Here is a 27662-nt window from a genome sequence, read left to right on the forward strand (position 1 = left end):
GGGAATTTTGAACTTGGAAGGCCCCTTCTTTGACCGGCAAAGTAGAATGGACCCTTAAAGGGTTGGACCTAGTCAGAAGGCCGAAAGGAGGCGAATGTTTGTGAATTTTTTTTGAGAAAGTGGAAACATATATTTTTACAGAACTCTTTGCACTTAAAAGAGCAAGATTTAAAGAACATTTGATAATTTTTTTGGAAAGAAATATTTACGTTTATAATAAAAATACAACGACGTCCAAGAAGCCTTTTTAAAAACGGTGAGCAAGATATCTCCAAAACTACTGCACCAATCTTTCTGAAATTTTGTGGGCTTATTTTAGATATAAAAATTTAGTGGATGATCAAAGGATTTTTTTCCTAATACATACTTTCGGTTTTATGAACGATAAACGGCAATTTTTTTGCAAAAATCGGAACCTTAAATTTAAACAGCCGCTATTTTGCTTTAACTTAATATTTCGGAAATTCCATCGATTAATCAGAGGATAAACTAATATACTAACGAAATCTTTTTGGTTTTTTGATTTTAGATAATCTGCTTGTGAATGGGAGTGCTCACCGTAAAACCAAATTGTTTAAAAGGCTTGTTGGATGTGGGTTGTTACTCTATTATAAACGTAAATACTTTTCTACGAAAAAATGGCTAAATGTTCTTTAAATGTTGCTCTTTTAAGTGCAAAAAGATCTGTAAAAATATATGCTTTCGCTTTGTCAAAAAAAAATTCAGAAACATTTGCCTCTTTTCGGCCGCCTGAGTAGGTATAACTTCTTAAGCTACGTACATAGTGTAGAGACTCCAGAGAAAGAGTGTTAGCGAGTAGAATAATAAAAAACAGTACTTATTTATTCCAAACCATTGATTACTAAAAATGTCCTATTAAGACATAAAAAATATCCGATTACTTTACACATCGATATTTGCATGTCCATATTTTGATATTTTTTATCGATATTTCAAAGACTAATAATTGCAGGTATCGATAACTTTGTTCAAAATATCGATAATAGTTATTGCACCTTCTTTCGTTCAAGCCAATTCAAGCTAATTTCCAAATTACTGCGTCTAAGTAAAATTCAGTAATTCATCTCCATACTTTTATATTGAATGGTGCCTATGATATTTCTTATTAAAATAAAAATTCTAGTTTCCTTTATAAATATGATTTGGAAAGTGGATTACTTGTTTTCATTGTAATACTTTTGAATCTTAATTTAAATAAAATAATTTCTTAATGGTACTATATAAAAATTGTTATCTTAGAAGATTCTTTTTAATCAAAAATAATATTCTCTTGAACGTATGTAGCTTATTTTTTAATTGGCAAATTCATACGATCTTCGTATCGATATTAGCAATATCCTACTTTTTGAATAATATATTTCATATACCGATATTGATCGAAAAAAATATATCTCGATAAGCATTGTCGATAGTTGGGAAGAATATCGCACATCACTGCGCGGGAGCGTGATTGCACCGATGTTAACAAGTTAAACACAGATATCGTGCGTGCTATAATTGCAAAATACGTTGCAACCTAAAAGCCTTGAACAGAGCCAGCGTTTTGCCCTTTTTTCTCGTTCCATTGAACGCCATTGCGTGATATGGATGTTATATCACGGATCCCGGTGTAACGGAGGTACGCGTCTCTGTATCTCCGCGTAATTACACCTAAAGTATTCATCTCTACCCAGGACAACGTTGTTTAATAGAAATCGTAGTGCTTGCTATTATTTACAGTTGACATGTTTTTATGTGACGTGAGGTATTATTGATATTGCGTGATATATAGCATCGAGGACGTGTAACGAGGCTCTTAATGGATATCGAACGAGAAATAAAATGTCAACGCATTGCTATCCGTCTGAACTTGGTTAAATCGAACCAAAAGAATTTTTACACAAAGTCATGCCTTTACCTTTCATTTTAACGATAATGCAGGATTAAAAGGTGATTGTAGAACAACTCAAAATTAACAGGGAATTTTTCAAGGTGCAAATAAAACTACCCTAAAAGCTCTTACTCGAACTAAAACACCTGTCGCCATCCCAGCTTGCCCATTAATATTCATTTGCCATGTCATGCCAACTCGACAATTTTTATATAAAGGGCTCGTAATTGCGCGTCAATTCAAGGGCTAACAGTACAGCACAAAACAAGAAACACTGTTATACGAATACACTGATATACTTTCCGTGTTATCACAGTATGAATAAGAGACTGTGTTATCAATAACTTAAAATATTATGCAGTCTGCAATCCAACACTATATGAAGTAATCAGATGATTAAGGTGAAACTGAGTAACTTTATTTACAAAACATTCCAATTTAGCTTTGATTCGTTATAACGAACATATTGAAATGAAATCTAAAAAAGACCCCTGAATAACACTAAACACTAACCCACTTTCCTTCGAACACCCAGTACTCGCTTCTCTCTAATAAATATTAATCTCCTCCAATTAATATGAACGTTCCTTGATCCACCTACGAACCAATGCACACTGGGAAGCAATACTAATCAAGGAACAATGCGTTACAGTTACCATTCTTGCACAACGCGGCAAGATAGTTACAGTTCTACTCTTACTACTAATTGTCGCACTAATTACTGCCATCGGCCCCGCGAAACTCAGTCCTATTCCAATTCCCATCGTGGCCGACGCTCGCGGAGCAATTCTTTCGCCGACGAGACAAATTTGTCGGCTCGCTTCATTCTACAATGGCGCATTAATCACGGGAGAATAATCTATCTGTCAGCCGCAGCGAAGAAGTGAATGCACCAAAGACACCTCTGCGCACCGCCAAAAGCGAGCGCAATGCACGGAACGGTGCAACGCAAGAATCATAATAGCCGAATGACAAATTCAATTCACTGTGCCACGCTCGATCCGAGCACTTTCGACCTTCGATTCGCTGACAAGGAAACTTCCGATTTCGCGGAATTATTAGCAATGCTGTTCCGATTATTAGAGACATCGAAGTGATGGATATTTTTTACTCTTTTTTTTTTAATTTATTCGCTATTGACATAGCTTAGAATTTAGAATCTGTGGCTCATTTCCGCCTAAGTATTGCTAAAAGTTATTGTCAAATTTTTTGATATTACATTCTTTTTAAAGGTATGTATGACTCGTTTAATTTCTATTTTTGTTTGCAGATATGTTACATTTTACATTGCAATTCAAAGTTGAGTGTAGTTGAACATTATTTACGTAAGTGCTTCTATGCAAAGTCATCGACAGACAACCAGACACGACCATCGTGTTGGATACTAATTAAGGAAGTACATGCTGCGATGAATATAGCACGTCGCGACGATAAAAGCGTAGCGGCGCGTAAATATCCCGCCTAATTACTCGAAAAAAGTCCATTGTTATGGGATTTTATTGGCTGCACCGCGCGCTCCACGTGAGTCTGTATGGAACAGTGATACGCTGCTCTGTTGGTTGGGTAACTTGGTTACAGTTACTCTAATGAGTTGTGCTTTAAGTGTATGAGATTTAGGTGCTTGTATTTTTGGAGCGTATAGAGGATTGTACTCATCGTTTAGTAGTAGTTTATTGATATCTAAGATAGTTTTTGAAGATTTTTAACCCTTCGTGGTCACACCTTATAATCACAAGTTGGCCACACGGGGTTCACTGTACCCCAGCGTCATTTTTTGAGTTACCATTTTCGTATTTGTCAATCTTTTAACTTTTCAGTGATAATTGTACGTTCATAATACTTATACACTCATGGTCTAATACTCTTTTTCTAGAAATGTAAATTTTGATATGATAGAACTTGTAGTTGAAAATGAGTGGTTTTCCACGGTTGTAGAAAAAAGCGATTTTTTAATTTTATTTATATTTTTTTTTCTTGCGATAAATCTCGTTTGGAAGTCGTAAACACGCGACATTTTAACTCGAAAATTATTCTTGGGGTACAATACACCGCGTGTGGCCACGAAGGATTAATAAATCGGTAGCAGGCATTGTTCTGGAATTGTACGTGGATGTTGACTTTGTATGAAAAAATGTATTACCGTTTGGAAAAGTACTAAACATTGAATATCACAAACATTAAAATCGGATCGGCACCGGTGCCAATTTATCATATTGATTTTTTCGGTGTATCCATACTTTCAAGAATAATTTAGGCAAAATTGTTATCAACTAAGGTGCAATGTTTAATTTTTTACTGTTATATGTCTTGTTTTTCTTGAACGTGTGTTTCTGTATTCATTATTGTATGAATTGGGCTGGTCCCGTAAATAAAAATATTAATAATATATATATATTATTATTTATTTACGATAACATATATATATATATATATGTTATCGAGCACTTTCATTAACCTTTTATTTTACGAAGTGGTCGTTATACGTATTTTTCCTACTGCTCAGAAATTTCTTAAGCTTCGAAATAATAGAGACTCAGATGAACTTTATGCAAGACCAAGATGCTACCCTTTAATTACAGAATAAAATTACTTGCAATAGAGAAAGGGCTAAGCTCTTCGTGGAAGACGTTGCTCGCTTCCTCGCAAACTTGTTTCGTGCGAAAGTTCGACACAATGCAATCGTCTGTCGTAAGTCGGAAATAAAATCCCGTAATGCCGCCAGACGTAGTATCGATGCGAGTGACTGGTGTAAAAGTACCCCAAGGAACGAACGTGGGAAGTGGTACCCGGAAATGATTAAGGAACAATAATGTGACGTTGCCAGTGTGACGAAACGAGCTGTAATTCCGACAATGAAGCTTTGCAAATTGCCAGCGATATTCTCAATATTGTCACACGAGACACTGACCGCAAGAGAAACAATTAATCCACGAATAAATCCACTTACATAACTCCCGTATATTACTGAACCTTTCCTGGAATGTCAATCCCGTAACTTCCAACCACAAACGTAAGAATAAAACAAAGGTAAACAATAAAATATGCTCGGTGCGAAATTCCAAATAATATCTTGACTAACATTCACCAAATCTAATTTAATTATACCAAAAATCATTATCCTTACAACCACACACCCCCGATACAAAATCACAAACCACATCTCTGCAGCCAATCAACTCCATCCAAACATCTCTCGAATATCAAAGATCCACGTTCAAATTAGTTCGATTCAACTCGAAATCCCATACTCGCGATTCATTGGAACAGTTAAACCGGCCAAGTTTCCATTCGGAGCGCGGTCGCTATTTCCAGTCCCAAAGGGAAGCAACGCGTACGCAGGATCAACAATCTTTCGTCGTGCCCTGGTACGAGCGGCATATAACATCGTTAAACAAACTCGATCTCCTTCCTCCCCCTTCGTCCGCGCGCGGAACATAGAATAATGCTTGATCTGCGCCGCGTCAGATGGATGTGCATCCGTTGCATCCAAGAAACTTCCGACGTAATCTAGAGCCGCGAATTAACGAGGCCGAAGACCAAATCAATTTCAATCAATCTGCCGAGCCGAGTGTAAAATTGCGAGCGCGGGGCTCGCGGTGCCACGGCGCGGCGATTCTGACGTGCCTCCGCTAGAAGCAAAAAGGCAAATGATATGAAAACAGGTTGTGCATTCAATACGCAGAACGAGGCTTGTTGTACACAGTGTAGTAAGATCGCAGCCGCGCGTCTTGTCGTTAACCCGGCCCGTTCCAATAAATCAGCCGGCAATAGGAAGCCAACGACGTTCAAACAGTCAAATAGTTAACGTGTTAACATAATCGTACAATCGAGAGAGCATAATAAGCGACGAGAGGCTGGCCAGCGAGCCATCTACATATCGCTGGGCAGAACGAAACCGACACGCCGGAATGCGCAATTAATTATCGAGGCCTGGTCAAATTACATCGTCCACGATTCAGAGATAACACGGAGGGGTGGTAATTCGCTGTCGATGATAATTCCGTTCTCTCTCAAACAGATCGGCCGCTAGAAACTGCACGGTAATGGGAATCGTTTTCTTCGCGTCGTGGAGCTTTTCAAGCCGATTACGAGATCGTTTCTTGGGTAATTAAACTCTAATAGGGGGTGACTGAGAGATTTCGGTTTTTGGACGGGTTTGTAGTAGTGGGAGTGGATTATCTTTTAAAGAGAATACAGCACCCGATCTGGGCGAAAATAATTTTTGCCGCCCTTTATATTTAATTATGGATAATTTTTTGCAGTGAGTGAAATTTTGCGTAGGTATTTGTTGAGTAATAAAAGCCTTTGTTTTATAAAAAATGTAATATTCATTAAAAGCAGTAAGGAAAGAAAATAAAATGTATAGGTGTAGGTTATTTATAAGTTTAATTCTAAATTCCAACATGTATCACCTACTTTTTTTTACCGGTTTTACTAAAAGTTTTATTTTTTTATTGGTGTTTAGTGAGTTTAATCTTCTCTTTCTACCAACTTTGCCGCCCCCAGATTTTGCGCTCTGGGCAGCTGCCCTGCTTGCGCCCCCTAGAGCGGGTCCTGAGTAGGGTTTATACAAAAACCGACTTTTTTGAAAAAACCGGTTTTCGAATTCAACTATTCCAAAATAACCGGCTAAACCGATTTTCGAATTTTCACAAAAAAATATAATTAAAATAGTAAATAAATACTTGTACCTATTTAAAAAAAAATCAGTTTCCTTAGTATTATGGAATTACAAAAATATTACAAAAAAAAGTATACCTTATGTATAAAGAACCAAATAAAAAAAAATTATAATAACTAAAATCCGTACAAAATATAAATCTTTAAATAGGTTCTACCAATTAAAAATCTTTATTCCATTTAGTATTTTTTCTGAAAATATGAACTCATGAAGAGTAGTTTTACAGTAAACTGTTACCTATTACAGTATGCTTGTGTCCGAGGCGATTTCAAGTCAAAATGTTAACGTTTTTAATTAAACAATTAATTCATTTCTGCATATTAATTCTAGTACGTAAAACCGGTTTCCGAATTTTACAAATTTATAAATAAAACCCAGTTTTTAAACCCGGTTTTTTAAAACCCTAGTCCTGAGAGTATATACATTTCGATTCGTTATAATTGAATCCTAAGATCAGCGATTAGAATCAGATGGCGGTAATTAAGAAGAATATAATTGCATTTCCTCCTATTGTCATGCGAGAGGAACCAGCTTCCCCTTTTCGATGAATTACTCGACTCAAACTTGACCACCTTTCTACCCACTATCCCTCATTTTCTGTGATTAAATCTTTCATTTATTCCTTCCCTCCCACGTATTTTTGTGACACGAAGGTGTCAATAGCCAGCTTTACCTATAAACTGCGAGTACATTAACTTGCGAAACAGCTGACTGGGGTAAAGTGTAAGTAATTACGAGCCGGGGCTCAGCAGGCAAATAGACTTTCCTACTTGCATCGTTCAGAGCCTCCCGAGGCGTTTCTTATCTCCCAGAGCATCCTACGTAAATCACGCGAGAAGTTCGCGGACACGCGTTTAGATACAGTTAATTGCGCGGGGATCGTAAAAAGCTGCAAATACATCTCCATCCATCCCCGCCCAAATGGCCTGAAATAATACACCTCGCAGCAGCGTTTCTTTATCCGAGGGCGAACGCGTTACCACTCGGCTGTGGGCAGCGCGCTGATTGGCTTGCTCCGGAGCAGTGACAAGGAAGTAAGATGCTGCACTATAAACCCGTTCGCGTAATACCAGTGCGCCGAGTCGAAAAATGGATCCGCTGTACCTGTTATCTTCGGTCACCGAGAGAACGTGAGAGAGTTAATACCGATAACGCCCCGTCTGCGTGCCCGCCGCCTGTGCCCTTTCGCAGCGCCCGATACCACAATATATAACGGTCAATGACAAGTTGTCAGGCGGCTTATCAACGGTGGACGACGATAGCCCCGCGATACCGCGGTCCAATCTCGATGGGTCACCCATTACACCTGAGACATCCAGGGGGTCGATGCGTTTTCGATGTACGTTTTGTTTGACTTCATTGCGCTAGAGTTCGTTGAACTCTTCCTATCCTTGTTGCGGGCGGAGTGCGTATTATCTAACGTTTCTTCAGCGATGTTTTATTTTTCAAACGCGAGGTAAAGATGCTTGGGTAAATCAGACGCAGAGTTAATTAATCGCGGTGTCCAACGGTTTGCAACCTACCTCCCAACGTTCGAATATGTAGAATTTAATTTGAGGAATTTTCATTAAATTCTTTCGTAGTTTTTTTTTAAATTTGAAATTACTCAAGAAAATCCTAAGAACTTCTAGTAGTTGCGCTCTTGTGGAGTTTAGTATTGCACCGTTAGAATTTCTTGGATACTTTAATTGATTTTTTATTTTTATATCACGTGATCAGGTATTCGGGGAATCCTGAGTATACATATTCGCTAAGCTGTTCTTTTAATAGAAATTGAACTCGTAGAATATATTTCTGATGTCCTTCGAAAAAGGAAGAAAAAACTGGTAACCAACGTTCCTGTACGCGAATGTTAATTCGAAGTTTGCCAGCTGGTACCGTTTGTCGGCTGTTTTTTCGACGGTAAAAAGTGCTCTAATTATGTCAGACAGTTATAATCACGGAGAGGTGAGAAGCAGGGTGTATCCGGCCTTGAACGTGTTAAGAAATAATTACTGATATTACAGCAACGTTGCTGTAACATCACATTTTTCAATCCGTTCGTACGATCTCCTCTATTTGCGGCGGGGTAATACTAAGGCGCACGTAAATAATAAACTGTGAATTATTCAACGAGCATTACGCAAGAATACCGAGGCTGAAGCTGACTCGAACAGCGAAATCAGTCTTCGATTTAAGGGGTCATGCTCAGTCAGGAGGCCGAAAAAAGGGTGGTCTTTGGAAATTTTTTACTCAAAACCTATAACACATTTCTCAAAAAATCTTTTTTCCTTTAAAGGATTGCATCTAGTACCGTGCATCGTAATTTTTTCATTTAAAAATATTTATCAATAACTAAGTTATTGTCCATCTGTCGAAGGTTCTCTAAAAAAAAAGGCTTCTGCGGTGAGCACTGCTGCTCGAAAGTCGATCGGCTAAAATAAAAAATTCAAAGGAATTTACTTATTATATTATATTATCTAGTATTTGAACGAAGGATTTTTCGAAATATTGATTTGGGAAAAAATGGCTGATGTTTAAAGTAAAAGTTTCAATTTTTATCGTAAATCGTGCCTGATTTTCGTCAATTAAAAGAAAACTAAGCATCGGATAAAAAAATCCTTCGTTCAAATACTAGATAATATAATATAATAAGTAAATTCTTTTGAATTTTTTACTTTAGACGATCGACTTTCGAGCAGCAGTGGTCACCGCAGAAGCCTTTTTTCAGAGAACCTTCGAGTGAAGAACAATAACTTAGTTATTAATAAATATTTTTAAATAAAAAAATTACGATGCACGGTACTAGATGCAATGCTTAAAAGGAAAAAAGATTTTTTGAGAAATGTGTTATAGCTTTTGAGTAAAAAATTTCCAAAGACCGCCCTTTTTTCGGGCTCCTGACTGAGCATGGCCCCTTAAGCTTCTCTTTTTGAGACCACAAAATCTGACTAATTCGTGTCAGAAGGAACACGAAGGAGTACAATTTACACGGGAACGAACGGTAAAATTGAAATTGCAGCAGTGGAGAGATGAAACTGCGAGATCACAAAGGGGACCTGCAGAGAGTAAAGCTCATTTATGTAACGCTACTCCTTCGCGTAAAGCTACGTGATCCAGGCTCGATTATAATAATCCTGGTTCCTTTGGCTCGTTTCCTGCCGCGGCAGCTGAAAATACGTACCTTTCTCTTCCGCGTCGCTGCGCGGCGAAAAATCGCTTTACAAAGCCAGGTGTCACGGTTACGCGGCCTTCCCACCCCGGCAAATAAAGATCGCCGACAATTTCCCGAATTTTATCAAAGCAACGCGCCGCCACGAGGCAGCGCACGCGAGCAGACGCTGTTATCCAACGGCTTTCCCGTCTAAAACTTTCATGCCTGGTCACCGTGGTCACCGAGCTGTTTAACTACGAAACACCGAAGGGGACGTAACGAAACGCGGAAGAGACATTTCAGTGCCTGTTCCCCGAACCCCCGTAGGGTCACCTTTTGCAAAAGGAACACGTTGAGAGTCCTGCCGGGACCCTGCCGCCAGATCGTCGCGCCAAGGAGACAAGGAGTAAGCTGTGACCCGCCGAAACACGGGGAGCCTATTAACGCCAGCCTTTTTCCGCCAAAAACACCGGGCATCTCCGAAGCTCGCCAAAAGTGAGAAGAGCAGCCAAGGCCACGCACTCGAGGGATATAAAAACCTCGAGGCTCCGCCGGCGCAACAGACTCTAAGAGAGGAGAACAAGACCACCGACTCCGAGAATAGAGAAGCCTATGATTTATAACAAATCACGTTGCTCGACGAGTGTTTTTCTTTACCGCGTAAAAACGTCCCCCAACCAAACGACTAGGATCGATCCGGATAAACTGTCAGCGCGCCGAATCAGGCTGATCGATCGGGGAACGATCGTCACGATGCACCAGGTGATCGATCGAACGTGGAGAAGGCTTGCATGTAAACGGCGCATAATAATCGTCCGCGTCGCGACTTCTCAGCAACCTTGTTGTCTAGTCACTTTCACGTGAGCCACGGATGCGACCTAACCAGAGGCTCTCTCGGATCCTAACTCCCCCGCCGTTCTGTCCTGCCCGACTGGCGGGCACGTTCTCAAAAATGCCTGGCTGTGCGCACGTGTGGCGCGTCTTTGTGTGGTAGGTAGCCGCGCGGGTGGCGACGTCGGGCGTCCTTTCGGCTGGTGCTTTGTTTCGTTTCGGTCGAGGTCGACCGGAGAGGCAATTTTACTTGGTTCTCGAACGAGGTGGAGGTGTATTGGGTTACCGCAAAAGTTCTGTCCTACGCGGCGAACGTGAGACTGCGATTGGATTTTGCCGATAGATGGAGTCGAAATTTTTAGATGCTGCGCGAGGTGACTTGAAACGTGGAAATTTTGGGAAATATTTCGGAGCATCAAAGTTGACGGATTTGTTTTAAATATAACTTTATTTTTCTTACCGAACAATTCTTATATTTCAAGTTCTGTTCTATCTCGCACCGTTACAAAGTTAAATTAAAAAAACCAAACACCCTGTTTTCACCCCTTCAACTGATTTTATGAAGATAGAAATGTTCGGGTTGGGAATGTTTCCTCGCCAGATACAATTAGTTTAATTAGGAATGTATTACGAATATTCGATAATAAATCAAGCAAATCGATAATTCTGTTTCGGAAGCAATTTAAGTTATTTATAGCCCGATCAATATCGTTAAATTCCACGCTTTCATTCACGGAAACGTTTCCTACGTAAGAGTGGAATTTGCAATTCATATCGGGGAGCTCTTCCTCCTGAACGGGGAACTAATTAACCACCTGATGATTATCCGTCTCTGCGTTTTTTTTCTATCGTTCCTTAATCCACGATTAACTGTAGCTCGACTACCACAACAAATATATTCCATCGATCAACGCAGCACGCCCATTACGGTCGATTTGCTCAACTCAGAAAAGCCTTTCGCTTTTTTCGTCCCATTTATCCACTGATACCTACTCGTTCCTGTTCGCGTTCGCCAGATTAAAAGTGCAAAGTATCGAGTAGATTTAGTGAAAGGTAGGCGGTGTGGATACGAAAGCATTCCGATAAACACGTATCTGTTAAAATCGTAACGAGTTAAACACGCTCGGGCTAGAAGCAGGCGTAGAAACAATGCGCGCCGTGATCCGCGTGCTTCCTTTAACGCGAAACCAATTTCAGCCGCGCAATTAACGCTCTGTCGTTGATTAATTAGCGGCCACGGGGAGGCGAGATCACGATCTCCGAGCTATTCTCACGCAACGCGCAGCAGTCTCGTTTGAGGGATGTAAAATTAGAAAATAAATCGTTCAAAAGTCAAACGATGATTCATGATTTCCGCGAGGAGCGACCGAATGTATTCTTTCCATTCGGGCGGCCTAACGAGGCTCGATATAATCGGTAACGGTGTTCGAAGACTTCAATTGCTTCCCCGGGCCTGGAACGAATTCAATTCCCGGATACAAACGGAAAGCACAATATCCCGTAGAAAGTCCGGCCCCTTCTCTCTCCCCAACATCCCACATTTCAGTTTTCTTCAGCAAAGAAGCTTCTATTCTTTCCCCAGAGACGTAACTCTCTATGACCTACTGTTGTAACATTCAAATAACATTTCACATTTGTCCGAGCACACGCTATAACTTTGAACTTCTCTATTTTTCTAAGGTGCACACAATTGTGGCGATGTTTGCGCAACAACTGTACCGTTTATTCCATTCAGTCTTTTCCCTTCTCGCCTACGTTGGATACAACTACTGTGATTAGGGCTGCCAATCGTACTATAATATATAGTATTGTACTAGAGTTTTGTCCAGTGTAGGTAGTATATACTGTTAGAAAAATATATAGTAGGTAAAGGTCCTATATTTCCGATACATCGATGAAATTCTGCAATTTTAGCTAATTTTTATTCTATGGCGACAAGAAAATTTTAATTTGCGTATTTAAGCTTTAACGGAGACGATTTTTAAACGATTTTATTCAGATTCGGTCCTCTGTCTGTTTGTATGTTTGTTTGTCTGTTTTTATGTATGGTTCAAATCTGGCAACTCAAATTTAACCCACTTCCAACTATCCAATTGTCTTGAAACTTTGCAGGCGTGCGTAGCTTTGATGACAATACAATATTTAAAAAAAAATTAACCCGCGGGGGTGAAAAAAATACCCAGTCATCAATAAATATAACCCATAACCACAAATTCAAACGACTTCAAATGAGCCAGAAATTGTAGTAAAAACTAAATTAAAATGCACTAAAAACTAAAAACTAATTATTTTCTTGTACTTCAATTTTGATGGTGTTAAAATGGTGTTTGATCACTTTAAATAAAATCGTGGGGCACCATGTGCAACCAAAAGGTGAAGTATTAAAGTGATTCATATCCTGTTTTGAAATATCATGCCCCACGATTTTATTTAAAGTGATCAAACACCATTTTAACCCCATCAAAATTGAGGTACAAGAAAAGAATTATTTTTTAGTTTTTAGTGCATTTTAATTTAGTTTTTACTACATTTTTAATAAAATCGTTAAAGCTAATTTTTTTATATATATTTTTTATTTCTATAATGAATATGAAGTGGCGGGAAGAAAGAAACAGAGCCAGTCTATCTCTTATAAAATATGAGCTCCTCATTTCTGTTAATTTGGACTTTGAGTACAATCAAACCTTCGACATATTTGTTAAGGACAATAAATTAATTAATAATGCAAAGTACACAAAGAATGTACATTTAAAAAACAAGATGTGGTTATTTTAATGTAGTTTCTTGTACCACTTTCTACTGAAATATATTTTTTATCACATTTGGCCGAAAAAAATTGGCAACCCTACCTGTAATGAACGGTGGAGCTTTTTGGAAACCACGGGAGTGATGAGATTACTGCTATCAAAAGGTCCCAAGCGTCAAAATCAAAATTCAATTCGAGGCAAGTGAATTAGAAAGTAACTCCATTACTCTTCTACTCACTTTTGTTTAGACCAGACCGTTCTATTTCTGCTCCATTCCTACCAGAGATATTACGCCCATATTTCCCATATTTCATATTAACCACCACATATTTCAAAGTCAAGTTATAATACCCAAAGACTGACCTATCTTAATATACAAAGCAGAAAGTGTTTGTGTGTTTGTCGCCTAAAAACTTTTGAACGGTAAACTTTGGGGCCACGGAAATGCGCCCCAGCTCATTATGCCTAGCTAATCCAAATGAACATGACTATTTTCACAAAAAAAAAATAAATTTTCTTTTATAAAATCACTATCTAAATTTCGAGTGAAGCCGAGTAGTCATTCTATAAACGCAATCCGACCCCAAAAACTATTCAAGTTCGCCGAACTCGAATTCATCTAATTATCAAATCAAGAAGAAAATAGAATTCTTTAACGTCAGTGAAAATATCCCAGTGTCGCTGTACAGTTGAGCCAAGATATTCCCCGGGCTGAGAGGCCCGAAGGAGAGGCCTGCATCGCAGAGAGAGCGGAGGCTGCATTATAATAATGTAACTCGTACAGGAAACGAGCACTGTCTCCGAACGGCAGCCGGTACACTGTTCGCAGCACAGTTTATTATAGCTCAAATTGTTTCAATTGGTCTTACATGCGGGACCGGCTCTTCAACAAATTCCTCTCCACCAGCCATTGTTCCCTTCATGAGTCACACTTATCTTTCAACTGCCTCCGTTCGATGTACCTGACTCGACTTTCACCACGCCCGTTAAGACAACAGAACCGCGTCTTTTCATAACGCTGATAATTCCACGCGCCGTCTATTAACTCCCGATCTTGGAACCTTTGTCGGCACGTGAACGGTGGCATTGCTCAGATCGAGATTCGATTCGCAGACAACTGAGCGGTCGCGCCGAACATTCCACGAGTCATGACAGAGAACTTGGAACACCTCTGGGTCTCATGACCCGCTCACGAAAACACAGAAACCCGGGGTGATTTCTAATCGCGGCGGTCTGCTTAGGTTAGATTGCAGCCTGCCGTGGAACGATAAGTGGGAAATCGATGACGCCAGTGTAATTTTACAGTACGTTTCCGTGTCGCAAGCGCTGTGCCTCAGATTCGATTGACCAACCGGGGTACCCATCAATCGAGTCTAATATCAACGGGCTCGTGAGCTTGTGATGAGCTTGTCAGAGGTGTGCCCTTGGTCCACGCAATTAATCCGCCACAAATACTTGATTTTCAAGCAATTTGGCTAGTCTCCTTAACAACCGATCGTGGAATCTTTGATGGAGTTTCTGTTGGAATGTGTACAACGATAGACTGTTCCTAGAGTTAGAGTGTCAGGGACTTTAAGGACCCGGTAATTTATGAGTTTCCTTTCTTTCGCTACAGGAGACCCAAAAGCGGGGAAAACGGTCTTCTCGACCCCTGCGCTTCTCAGTCCGAGAAAACCCTCTGAACGGATAACTTGTATCGCGCTAAAGACAGTATTCTTTCTATTACTTTTAGTTTAAGTTTTATACAGTTCTTCTTATTATTATTATACTGACGTTCGATTGTGTAACTTTTATTTTCTTGAATAAATAAACATTATATTCTAACAGTATTTCATATTACTACTAGAAAGATGTTCTCGTCGCGAGCTCCAGAATGAAGCACGAAGCTGCAGGAAACTGAGGTCTGAGTCTCTACAAGCCTCCACTGTTCTCCAGGGAACGAGACGTTTTACAAACCACTTCTGCCCATATTTCACACCCCAGCACGTCCAACAATAAATTCCATTCACGACCAACGGGCATTGCCTAACAACCGTATCGCCTATGCAACGGGCTTTACGTAAACATTAACCTGTACACCAGCGCGGCGTGCGCGCATCAGCTGCCGATTATGGCAATGACCATACGCGGCCGTCGTGTAATTTAGACGGGGGTAGGTGGAGGTGCATCCCCCCGTCGAGCTCCTAATAACTCCGGCCGCGTGGGCGTAGTTCGCATCGATACAATGTAACGTAAAAGTCTGGCGAACCGGGCGAGCATTATACTTCATTAGATACCAGTTTCGTCACGCTTTCACTCGAACCTTGTCTAACAATGAAATGCTGAATTCAAAATGCATTTCCCCGTGGTGGTAGCGGGACACACGAATGCAGGGGGAAAGTTAGAGTCGTGACTGGTGGCTTTCCACGATCTACATTGTCATTCACCGGCGAAGCCCGAGAGACATAGTACTACATAGTAACTAAGGTGCTCTCCTCGACGGTGACCCGGTTGATTAGCAACGTGGATGTAACGATTCTGTCGTGACAGCCTCCCGGACACATCGATTCGAATCGCAGGGATCTACGCTTGTCTACGCTCGCCGCGGTGCCGCGGAAGAAGTTGGATGATCCCTGGCGCTATCCTAGCGAAACGATCAACTTGGAAGCGTCAAGGATATCTGACCTGTATTTGGTGGAACTAACGACGCTGATTGTCCTCTAATGAGGATCTCCGCTCACGTGAAATCCTTTAGTAACGGTCCTAATCTCGATCTTACTGGATCCAGTTTTTAAAGCCAGGTTTCGTTTAAAAATCACCGATGGAGTCATGCGTTAGATGAAAGCAGGTACTTTGCGTATGGATCGCGTTCATAGGTAAGTACGTACCGTGGAGTATATTCGTAATTCCTATGTCGAAGTCTACACGCCCAAAGGTAACAGCATATTCAAGAACTTCCGAAAAAATTGCGCCTGCTCGATTCTCACCGCGAAGCAGTGTTGCAAACTCAGATTTGTGAAAATCCGTAGAGAAAAGTTCAACATTCCGTAGAATTCCGTGGATCCTCCTTTGAAAAATCCGTTGATCTACGGATTTTCTTCGTAAGTGTTAATTATTACATGTATGAAAGAAGCTAATTCCCTTGCCTTCGTGGGAACCGTCCTTTCCCAAATCCTTTCTAGAAATCTTATATTTCGACCCTCCCCTACCATTCTCAAAAAAATTATTGTCACAACAGAAATTCATAAATTACGAAAAAAGTTCACGCGCAAAAGTTGTGAAATCGACTTTTACTAATTCCACTTGAGTGCAAGAGATTTCCCCAGAAATAATGTTTCCCCGAAGGTCGTTTTTCGCCAAAGACTTTCGCCCCGACGTAAATTCGCGGAAAGGAATTAAAAAAGCTCACATGCAAAGATTCTGAAATCAACTTTGCCAATTCCTATTGTACTCGTTCAAAATGCAGGGTAGTAGAACTAGAAAATAAAAATAATTCCAGCGATTAAGTGTGACGAAAAGCTCTTGTGGCGAAGTGGAATTTAGCGACCCGCAGTAAATCGGCAGTTTGGGTCGCAAAATCAATGGCAACAGATGTCGCTATTAGTCGTTACAAAAAAGTGATTCCTTTGCTGATTATGGGTTACTAACTCGTGAAAAAGGTGAGAAATCCGTGGATTACAGTTTACAATCCGTAGATCCGTAGATAAAGTAAAAAATCCGTAGATCTACGGAAAAGTCCGTAGATAAAGTAAAAAATCCGTAGATAAAGTAAAAAATCCGTAGATCCACGGAAAAGTCCGTAGATAAAGTAAAAAATCCGTAGATCTACGGAAAAGTCCGTAGATAAAGTAAAAAATCCGTAGATCTACGGAAAAATCCGTAGGGTTGCTAACAGAGCCGCGAAGCCAACCGATTTCCTCGTGCAACCTCCACGACAGTGGACTCGAGTCCGTTCCTTCCTGTGCCCCAGGGCTGGCGGAGCCTGTTTAAAATCGGAAAGGTCGATTGGTCTTCGAACTTTTCGCCGTTGCAACACAATAGATTATCGTGCTACGAACAATGCTCGCAGCACGCGACCACTCTCCCAGCATCGGACGAGGATAGGAACTCCGAACCGAGTAGCTCTCGACTACCGTCGCTGTCGATGCTTGGCGATTATTTTAACGCGATATTGTATAACCTGCCCATTATTCCTGGTAGCTTCAGCCTGGTAGTTCATAGCCAATGATCAACGACGTCGCGGCGAATTCAATTAAACCCTGACCTACAGCCCCCTTCGTTCCAATGGATGACAGATTCCGCGTAAAAATGAGTAAAGCCTCCGATTTCCAGAAGCGAATCATCGGCGCAGTATGCGGCGAAGAAGGACAATTAACTTTTGATTGATCTGTCTAGAAGCCAGCTAGCTGCGAGCCAATTGAATGGTGGAAGAGTTGGAGGATACCTCTGGGAACGGCTCACCGAACGCTCATCAAATACCTCTGCGCTCGATCGGTTTGCTCATTTCGCTTTCAATTTCACCCTCGTTACGCGCTGCTGTGAGAAAGTTGTACGTACCGACATCTCGAGACACGTGTCTAACAATAAGAGGTCAGCGGTTTTTGGGACACCGAGATGCAGCTTTACAGGATTCACTGCTGAGGATGTTTTGTCCTTTTTCTTTTTGTGCATCATAGGGGACTGTTCGTTGCGAATAGTGAATTATTATAATACATTGTGATAATAAGAGTTGGTGATATATTATGTAAAATGATCGAAGTGGACTCTATCACTGGGAGAAGCACGTTTATCTTTCTGGGTGATCAGCATCTGCCCCCAAGGTACTGATTGCATCCCATGCTACGGATGTCTGAAATGCCGTTATTTTTGAGGAATATCTTGAGAAAAGGTCAATGAATCGAAGGACCTACATTTGCGAGCAAACGAGGGTCAACGCTTCTCGGGTTCAGTTATTGCAACGAACTTTTAATTTAATAACCTTGTACCGACTGCCAGGCACTTCTAATGTGGCTCGTATTCCACTTATTGGAATATATAAGAGAAATAAAATTGAAAACAGTGTTCTTTTTACTCTGAATAATAAGAGATGACAGAATAATCTGATCTTTACTTCTTAAGCTACGTTATCCTTTCATTCGCTGATTCAATCTACCCGAGCCTCGAGCTTATTATCGATAGAAATAACACTCTAAGACCTAGGAGACTAGAAATTCAGCAGAGGTGTAAAAACTTAATATCCCCTGTTACAGATTTCGTGGCGACTTAATTCACGCTGCGGCGCGCGAAATTTATAGCAAGAAGTTAATCTCGTTTGGAAAGTGGTGGGATAGCTGGGATATTAAGCGATCAGGGTTTTTCTGGAGGCGCGGCAGATCGTTACGGGACACAAGAGATATCGGTCTAACGTTGGGCACAGCCGCGAATTTCACCGGTGTAAAATATAGCGGGACGAGAAATTTGCATAATAATGTGTATGAAAAGGCAGGGTGATCAATTAGACCACGTGACGCGACGCGTCTATTAATTACGAACCGCGCTGAATGCGAAACGTCTCGCGGTGAAATTGCGTGCGCGCTACGAAAATCGTTCGCGGTCGCAGCTACGATTCTAAACGTGCCCGTACGCGGGCGTAAATCAAGAAACCGACATTCCATGCTCGTACCAGCGAGACCAGCAAAAATTTCTGCCGCTGCCTGGCGAAAATGTAACGCGATGGATATCTGGCTGCAGAAGAACAGGGGGCTTGAATAATCTCGACACCGCGAAAGTAGAGTCTTTTCATTCGAATGCTTCGTACGATATCTAAGACGACACCTTGATGGATGAAGCACACCCAAGGAGTTCAAGAAAGCACGAAAATATACGCTTTCGTTAATTAAACGTTACTTTCATTCCTCAAGCCCTCCGTCTTTCACACCAAGTGTGTCCTGAATCGTCGATTACTTCGCATAGTAGTTATCATCAAATCGTTCTGGTACGATTACGACCCACGAATATCAATTTCACGATCCGTTCGACCGCGTAACAGCGAAACAGACAAACCACATAAGCAGTTGCTCTTTTAGATTTTCCCTGCGCCGTGGCGTAAGGATTCGAATCAAGATTCAACGAATTATTTCGTCGTTAGGATCTCTGAGCAGTCCACACACGGCGTAACACCTGTCTGTCGAAAGAAATTTTGCCACGACTTTCACTCCCTTATCTGGCCTTCACCCTTGGGCAGCGGATGGCTAGGCCGCGCCATTGGATTCAGGGTCTGATAGTTTAATCTATAATTTTATTGACATACACATCACACGTGTTACACCGAGGTAATTTTGTATAGGTGTGTAGCGGAGTGTTCCAGGTAGAGAAGGAACGAACCATGGCAAATGCCAGAAAACAATAAAACACAGTCGCTTTGCAGCTGGGGGCGTTTCCCTTCGGCGTCCGACCAGGAAACCTTCTTACCCTCTCTATTTCGGTACTTTTGCATTAATGCCTAGCCACGTTTTCGGCGGAAGAAAACGCTTTGGAAGGATACGGTAGCGACGAGACACGAGTCAGTATCTACGCTTCGGGGCTGCCTATTTTGTACCGCCGAGTACCGTCAAGTCCCTGATCAGAACCCAATTCCTGATCAGTTTAGGAAAATAAACCAAATAATAAGCTTATTATGATACAAACTTATTCTAACAAATTGCTAAATAATTATGAAGTAGTTTGAAATTTATACGCAAAATTTGGTAGCTCATAGTAAAACGTGTAAATTTTATAATTTAACTTTGAAAGTGAAGAATGCAAAGAGAGCAGTTTCGAATCACCTTTACACGTTTTACTATGAGCTACCAAATTATGCGTATAAATTTCAAAATACTTTATAATTATTTAGTAATTTTATAATTTAACTTTGAAAGTGAAGAATGCAAAGGAAGCATTTTATAATTATTATTATTACATGTGCACTTTTTTAAATACCAAATTAAAGATAAAACATAGATTTACTGAAATAACAAAAAATCTTTTGAATTTGGTAAAGTTTTTCCTTTACACGTTTCAAAACCCGCGGAGTTACTCTTAAGTGATCAGGAACTGTGTCCTCGACGGTATTCAGCGAAAATATATTGAATTGTTCCACAAATTAACAACACCATTATTTCACTCCGCCTGATCGCCTCAGATACCCAATGCCTCGTATAATAATTATAATTGTACAATTTTGTATACCAAGGACTAATCCCGTTTAAATAAGTAATAATAATTAAACTAAGTTCGTATACTATTAGCTGCGTGTACACAGTGTCGAGATAATTTATCTGCACCAACTTGCGCCGGTCTCTTCTACCTAGTTTAATGCTTGCCCTGGGTCAAAATAGACCCTGCATTCGTCTAGCGAGGGTTAGAGCCATCTATAGAGCGTCGAGATAAGAAGACGGACCCGTTTGGCGGTGGGACTTTGTGAGTCGGTGTATAAACGAAGTATAAAAAGAACCGCGAAGGGTTAATTAAACGCGTGCGTGCATGACGTACGCGTTAAAACAGGTTAAATCGGTGAGCGGGCACGTTTCGGTGATAGTGACCCAGTAGCTGGGAGCGACGCAGCAACGATTCTGTTGCTTTCAAGGTAGCGGTACCCAACGACGGATCCTTCACCCTGCGGACACTTCGCTGCTTCCCGGTAAACAATTAGACGTGGCTTGCTCCAGATGTAGCAACTACCGTTGTTCGTAACGCGTCCTGATCGTCTCCTGTAGCCAGCAGAAATTCGAGTACGTTCTTCTAGGCTGGCGCGTACGAAACCCCATTTTTCTGCGGTCTGAAATTCCTTGGCCGTGTGACATTTAGGTACCGCGCAGCTTTCATGCTCGATAAACATTCGATATTGAATATCCTGGGTAGCGAAACTGTCCACCTGGGAACTTCCTCTTGATGGTAATTGCTCTTCAATTTGCATATGGGTCTGAGACAATTTTCTACATTTTTGATAGGAGGTTCTGATTACAATTTTGATATCCTTGTGATGTCGTTTAAATGTTGTGGTTAAAGAAACTCTTGCAAGTTGAGGAATTTTGTGGAGGTTCCAGAAGATCGATTCGAAAGTGGCTGGAAAATCATGTTGATCTGTACTTAATAATAATGATAGCCTCTAAAAATCTAGCAACTTCCCTGCTCCAGTTTGGAGCTACAGAAATAGGGTCAGTGGATATTTCTCAACGAAGTGGTCGAATAGTTATAAGTGACGCGAAAGCATCGATAGAAAAAGTAATAGAACTTTCGCTTTTAGATTGGCTGTATTTAGGAAGAAAGTAATCGAAGATCTTTGACTGCGTCTTAAAGCATCGCCAGAAGTACAGCCCAATGTCGCAATCCATTTTTCTGTTCGAAGTTTCGTATCAGTTTCAGAGTAAAAGAAATACAAATAACTCGAAGGCACGTATCACACGATTGTATATCGACGGAATGAGTATCACATGGAAATTCAATCCCTTGGATTGCAGGGCGACTCCACTGATGCATCAACGCTACCTAACATTCTAGTTGCATAGCGAAGTAAATAATCCTATCGACTTGCAGCGTGTCAATAACTTGCTAGGTTCTATGATTTTTGTTATATGCGTCCCTTCAGCTGAACCAACTCAAGCAGAATGGTACTGGGAATAATTATCAACGATGCTTGCGCGCCCCTTCTTATATTGGCGCATTAAGAAACGTAATTAAGTCTTCGTGACTAGTGTTGAGAGGAATGCCCCTTGATTCGAGCAAAATGATCACTTTGTTTCTTAAGGGTTACTTTCTGTGTAATACACTTCTTTACGTCTTTAATAGCAGCACTGCGGTATTTTTTACTTTGACTTCAATTCGGTTAATAAGTTTCATTACGATATTAACAATCACAGTGTATCACGATGTATTTAACCCTTAACTGGTATCTTGGGGTCGCTCATGACCCCAGGCACGCAAAGTTCGCTGCAAAATTTTTGGTTGTCTAAGCTTGTAAACTGTTTTTCTAATTAATTTTATAAGAATAGTTTAACTTTCTAGGTTTCTATTATTTTATACATTGCCTAAGAACAAAATATTCATAGAGGTTGATCTAGGGTCGACTTTACAAATTTCTGTGTCCTTTTTTATTCGGGGTCTGCCACGACCCCAGTGTACCAGCCACGTTTGCCAAAAACAGTATACCAGTTAAGGGTTAATATCAATTCAAAACAATTGTGGAGATGCAGCTATTATGTATACAAATGTCTTTCACAGTCTTGCTTTTAAAAAATGTTGAACCTGCGGCAGGTAATCGTTCACCAAGCTCGAGTAATTAAACGTAAGCGACGAACTTGACTGACATGAGAACCTATAAATAACGAAGCGTTTTCACGATACTTGATTTATACACGGGCAAATGAATAAAATTGATGAATATACCTGTTCCACGCGATCCTTCAGAAACAAATACTTACCCCCGCGCAAAACGATTTACGGTGTGGATAGAACGATTTATGATGCGCAGTTCCATTGCCCATAGTAATAACGACACTTTCACGTCGTTCGAATGCAAACGATCGTATAATCGAGAGTTTGATAAAACGAAGACCATTCCCGTTGCGCGTTGCATAAACCTTTCAACGACGTGTGCAAATAATAATGTAATATTGGTTCTTCGATACGATAGCCACGGTAATTTATATGACGCGCGGGGAAAGGTTAAAAGATCGCTATCGAGAAATTTCATTCTACACAAGTAGGTAATCGCCGATCCATTCCGTCGACGTAAAAGAAAGTAAAAGTTTGTGAATAAGGAGCTCGTGGAGATTCAATAATTCAAACGTTAATTTCAGTTTTGCTAACAAAAACAAATGAAACACTGTACAAACACCTCGAGATCATTAAAAAAAACGGAAGTAAAACGTTTTTTTTCTTCATAGTTAATACCTTAATTATAAAGGAAGTGAAATGGAAGCAGTATTGCAATTATGACCCAAGCGAGCTTGCTTGCGAGAAAATTTATGCGAAGAACGTTCGCTGATGTGTGCAGATATGGGGATAATATAAATAATCGTGCAAATGGCTCGCGATACAGGAAACGAATAATAACCCGGATACTTTGAAGGTATTCGAGTTGCTGCTATTGTAATTTAAAAATTGAAAAACTCGAAATAAGATCAAAACCAGTAGAGCGTCGATATTATCCGAACCTCGATTAACCGAACCAGTGCTGCATCATCGCTATCCCCACCACTTCTTCGAATCAGTGCAGCGGTACCGATTGATTGATTGATCGACTTTTGCGTAATATAAATTAACGCAGTAGTAGTCCTGTATTTAACAAGTAATTTTAGGTGTAATTCCTATAATTACAAACTGTGTAAAGTACACGCATGCTTCATTATCCGAACAATTCGAATTTCCGAACCACCTCGGTCCCAAGCAGCTCGGATAATTGACGCTCTACTGTATTAATGTGCGTTCCCTATGTTGCACAGTGCCCCATCATCTACAACATTTGCGCCGTCCGATTGATCGTTAATGTCAACCCTGCATTAGTTCCCAATGAAACGTCCATTATGTACAAATATCAATGAGTGGCCTGCAACATATGTTCCACGAGGGACATTCTTCTTCGTTGTCAAAGAAGGGTCAGATGCTGCGTATGTTGAATGAGCGGCACAAGTATCGCCATCAATCTTCATTAGCGCATTGGAGATTCTATAGATCGAACAACGGTAATACGACCGACGTGCAACGATACAGGACGCAATATAAATTACGGGTTCCCGTGCATATATCATTATTGTGCCCTTGCCGTTGCTTTCTTTCCGACGTTGTTACTATCAGCAATTCCGTTCTGCTTGTGAGGTCTTATTACTGGCTTTCCTTTTATTTTCTATTGAATCTGAGGAACTGTGCTCACGAGAAATTAATCACCTTCACTTCGGATTTAATACTAGGGCACCGCACAGTTTTGATAGATGCAACGATAGATGCAGTGATAAGTGTATGAATGAATGGCGAGTGGGGAAACTGACGGGCCTGGCTTCGATCCTCGGATAACACTCGAAAAATCTACTATTTACTATAGAGTCACTGAATAATACATTACAAGACGTTTAGCAAGCAGTAAAGTGAAAGATGATGGAAATCGTCGAGATGGTAAGCTCTCGATAAGTTAATTACTAGGCTGTCGAATAAATTCTTTTTAAAATTCATTCAGAAAGCTTGAATTACCAAGCAGAATTAGGCCTTGTTATGCAGAAACCTACCAACCCTCGGAAGAACAAAAAATTAGTTAAACGCAGTACCTACGATTCCCATAATTCTGTGATCTTTATTTTGCAAAAAAATCCCCAAGCCATAGAACAACTCTTACATTAAACAATTATTAAACTACCAATCCATAGTTCCATTTTAGGCTTGAAAAACGAAAGCTACTGAAAATTAAAAATAATATTAATTATACTACTCACTATTGAATAACCGATTAAAAAACACTGTAAAACGATAACAAGAAATAAAATATACTCAATGGAAATAAAGCTACTTTTCTTTAACAGTTAATATATTCAAATTAAATTTACTACTTGGTAGCTTTCTGCATAACTAGGCCCAATTGATATTGCTGCTGGCATATTAATGGGAAATTGAAGTTGTGGAGTTTGTTCGTGAATGATGAAACATTCCAAAAATGAAGTGAGATGGACGTTACCTTATTACTCAATCCATCATACTATTTATCACTTATGGATTACTGTTAAATTTAAGTCAATATTTACGTCACCTTCGCCTTCTGACAAAGAAACTCGTCTGATGATTTAAAAGTTAGACTGGATCTGTGTATGGAGCCCTTTAACAGCTTTCACTGAAGCACCACGGGAAGATCATTGCGCAACCAACAACTCCACGTCGTCGAGGCACGTTTTAACCTTCACTGTTTCTTTTTTATACACACGAGAATTGGGATCAATTTATAGAATGACCATAAAGCCCACGACGCTCGAAACGGCGAACGTGGCCGAGTTTTAGAATACCCGGCCGATCCCACGGAATTTGCTTAAAACAAACACGCGTGCCACATGTTAGAGAGTCTTGTTAGAGAGCAACGAACTAGACATAAACAAATTTATTCGCGCCAGCTTAGAGAGCTAAATTTACATTTATTCGGTCAGAGCTTCCGCTTGTTTTTATCGATCGTCGATTTAACGCTGGAACGATGTTGAAATTCCAAAACAGTCGAATATGAAAGTGGCGTTAATTAAAAGATTTAGATCACCGGCACTCCGATTTGTAGCAACTGATTTACTCCGAAACTATTTTTAACGCGTTTGCTCGCGTTAAAAGGTGATCAGCGAGCAACGGTACCAACAAAAAAAAGTTACTACCAAGTCTAGCGACCATTTTAAGATAGTAGATTCAGTAAACAAAATTGAGTCATAATATTCGCGTATGATAATGTACTCTTACATGATTAGGTAAAGTCTATTCGTCGATTACTCAATCAGGTGCAATTTGCATGTTATTTGCAATTAGAAATTGAATGAATAATTTGATCCGATGGATGGCGCCAGGTATATAAACAGCATTGCGAATAACAAGATTACATGCGGTGTAATCATTTTAATAGACCGCTGCACGTAACAAGTACGCTGGAAAGTTTAGAAAAACAGTTCGATACATGGATACATTATGGAATCGTCGTTCAATAAAATGATAAATTACCAAACATGAAATATCGTGTCATTAATATATTACTCTACTTAATCAGCCATTAATTACGTGTGGCTCTCGGTACCTCCTCTAAGAAGGACTTACGTCTTACTTCGAATTCGCTACGCACTGTGAGCTTGTCCATTCGGCGATGTAGTAAAAAAAATCCTACAATGTTCTGTGCAAATACAATTAGAAATTATTCCCAAATTTTGGAGCACCAAGAATAACTAGCTTTCAATCTGTAAAACGAATAGTACAGGAAGAAGTCGAAGCCAAGTGTACTTAAGATGATCTCCATGTTATACCACACAATACTATAGTCATGCATATGATTGTAAAGCCCTGTACGTATCATATTTTGTGCTGAGATGCGATTGAGGAGGGAGAAAAGGAGAGAAAGAAGATGACAGAGGACTGGGTAGAAAGATACAGAACCAACACGAACGAGTCGGGTTCTCGACGCCCACCTGATCGCACAGCAAGGAGTGGAAAGACAATCGTGCTGAAACTGAACGCGTGCTGTATCGTCTGGTCTCAACGAAAGTGTAACTCACTCTGCTATCTTCGACTAGCGTTGCACCATTGCAAAAAGGGAACCGCGACGAGAATCACCAGGTACTAATGCACGATCATTTAAAAGTTACACCCACTTTAGATGGGAGTATCGTTCAGTTTCTTGAATTGCTTTGATAGATCTGTACCAGTTACGTATATTCCAAGCATGCTAAACGTAATTATTTACTATTGCCGGCGTTCATCCTGTACGTCTGTTAAACTGTCAGCTGTCGGCCGTTTCCGTTAACAATAAAGAGACATATCCGGCTTTGTAAACGGAAAGCATATATTTGTAGTATCGATTCGTATTCGACTTTTTTCTTTCAGAGTTTACTTGCGCGCCTTCCTTTCCTCCTATTGTAGATTTTCTCCTCTTTTACGTAATTTCATTTGTAACTGAATATCGCAATTAACACCTATGTAATTGTTTATTTTCAATTCGGCAAACGTTTACTAAATATATCGAATGAGAAAAATCTGAACTTGATTTTGAAAACATCTTTGCTTTGAGAAGTATTAGAATTTAAGTAACTACTATAAATGTATTGCTTAGCATCAAGTAAGTTTTCCAGCTACTATAGACAATTATTTTTTGTGCCACTCACCATATGCTCCACTGCTTTCTCCTCCAATTCTGCTAACGTCCAGTCTATCTGGAAACTTAAAGGTTGAAGATGAGACTCCATTTCACGTAGCCACTTCCGCAAACACTTCACTTCATGCTCGAAATCTGTAACGGACATATTTTTTATTTTACAAAACATTCGAGTTTAGAATCGGCGCTCGAGATGGTAGTATTTTATTATCATTAGAGGCAATTACCTGCTGTTATATCCTGTTGATTGGATACAGGCCGCTCGACAGGTGCCATAATTTGTTCTACTAAATCCCATTTTGCATTCAAATGGTCAACACGCCACGCCACTTCATCTTTCAAAGCAGGGGCACGTGACACTAATTTTCCAGCTTGTTCATTAAATAACTTTCTTCTATACGCCCTACGTCGCAGCTCCTCCATGTGAGCCTGGCGTACACATTTCACGATTATTGCTTAGCTAACACGATTATCATCAGTATGAATTATTTCTTATTTCATATTCACGATAATGTAAACAAGCTTCCATCTCATATAAAAAAAGATGTATTTAACGTATCCAAATTATA

The 27662-nt window shown here is 40.1% G+C and overlaps 1 protein-coding gene across 3 annotated transcripts in view; it reads right to left on the minus strand.

Annotated features, from left to right (window-relative positions):
* LOC143378583 (klarsicht protein) overlaps positions 1–27662 on the minus strand; it is a 147221-nt gene that overhangs the window by 116382 nt on the left and 3177 nt on the right. For all 3 annotated transcript variants that reach the window (XM_076830401.1, XM_076830402.1, XM_076830403.1), the window contains exons 5-6: positions 27321–27522; positions 27104–27228 (exon numbers count right to left, since the gene is read on the minus strand). In XM_076830401.1, the coding sequence (XP_076686516.1) occupies positions 27104–27228; positions 27321–27522 (327 nt within the window). The remainder of the gene's footprint in view (positions 1–27103; positions 27229–27320; positions 27523–27662) is intronic.

This window comes from Andrena cerasifolii, chromosome 2 (assembly GCF_050908995.1).
Source record: "Andrena cerasifolii isolate SP2316 chromosome 2, iyAndCera1_principal, whole genome shotgun sequence".
NCBI lineage: Eukaryota > Metazoa > Arthropoda > Insecta > Hymenoptera > Andrenidae > Andrena > Andrena cerasifolii.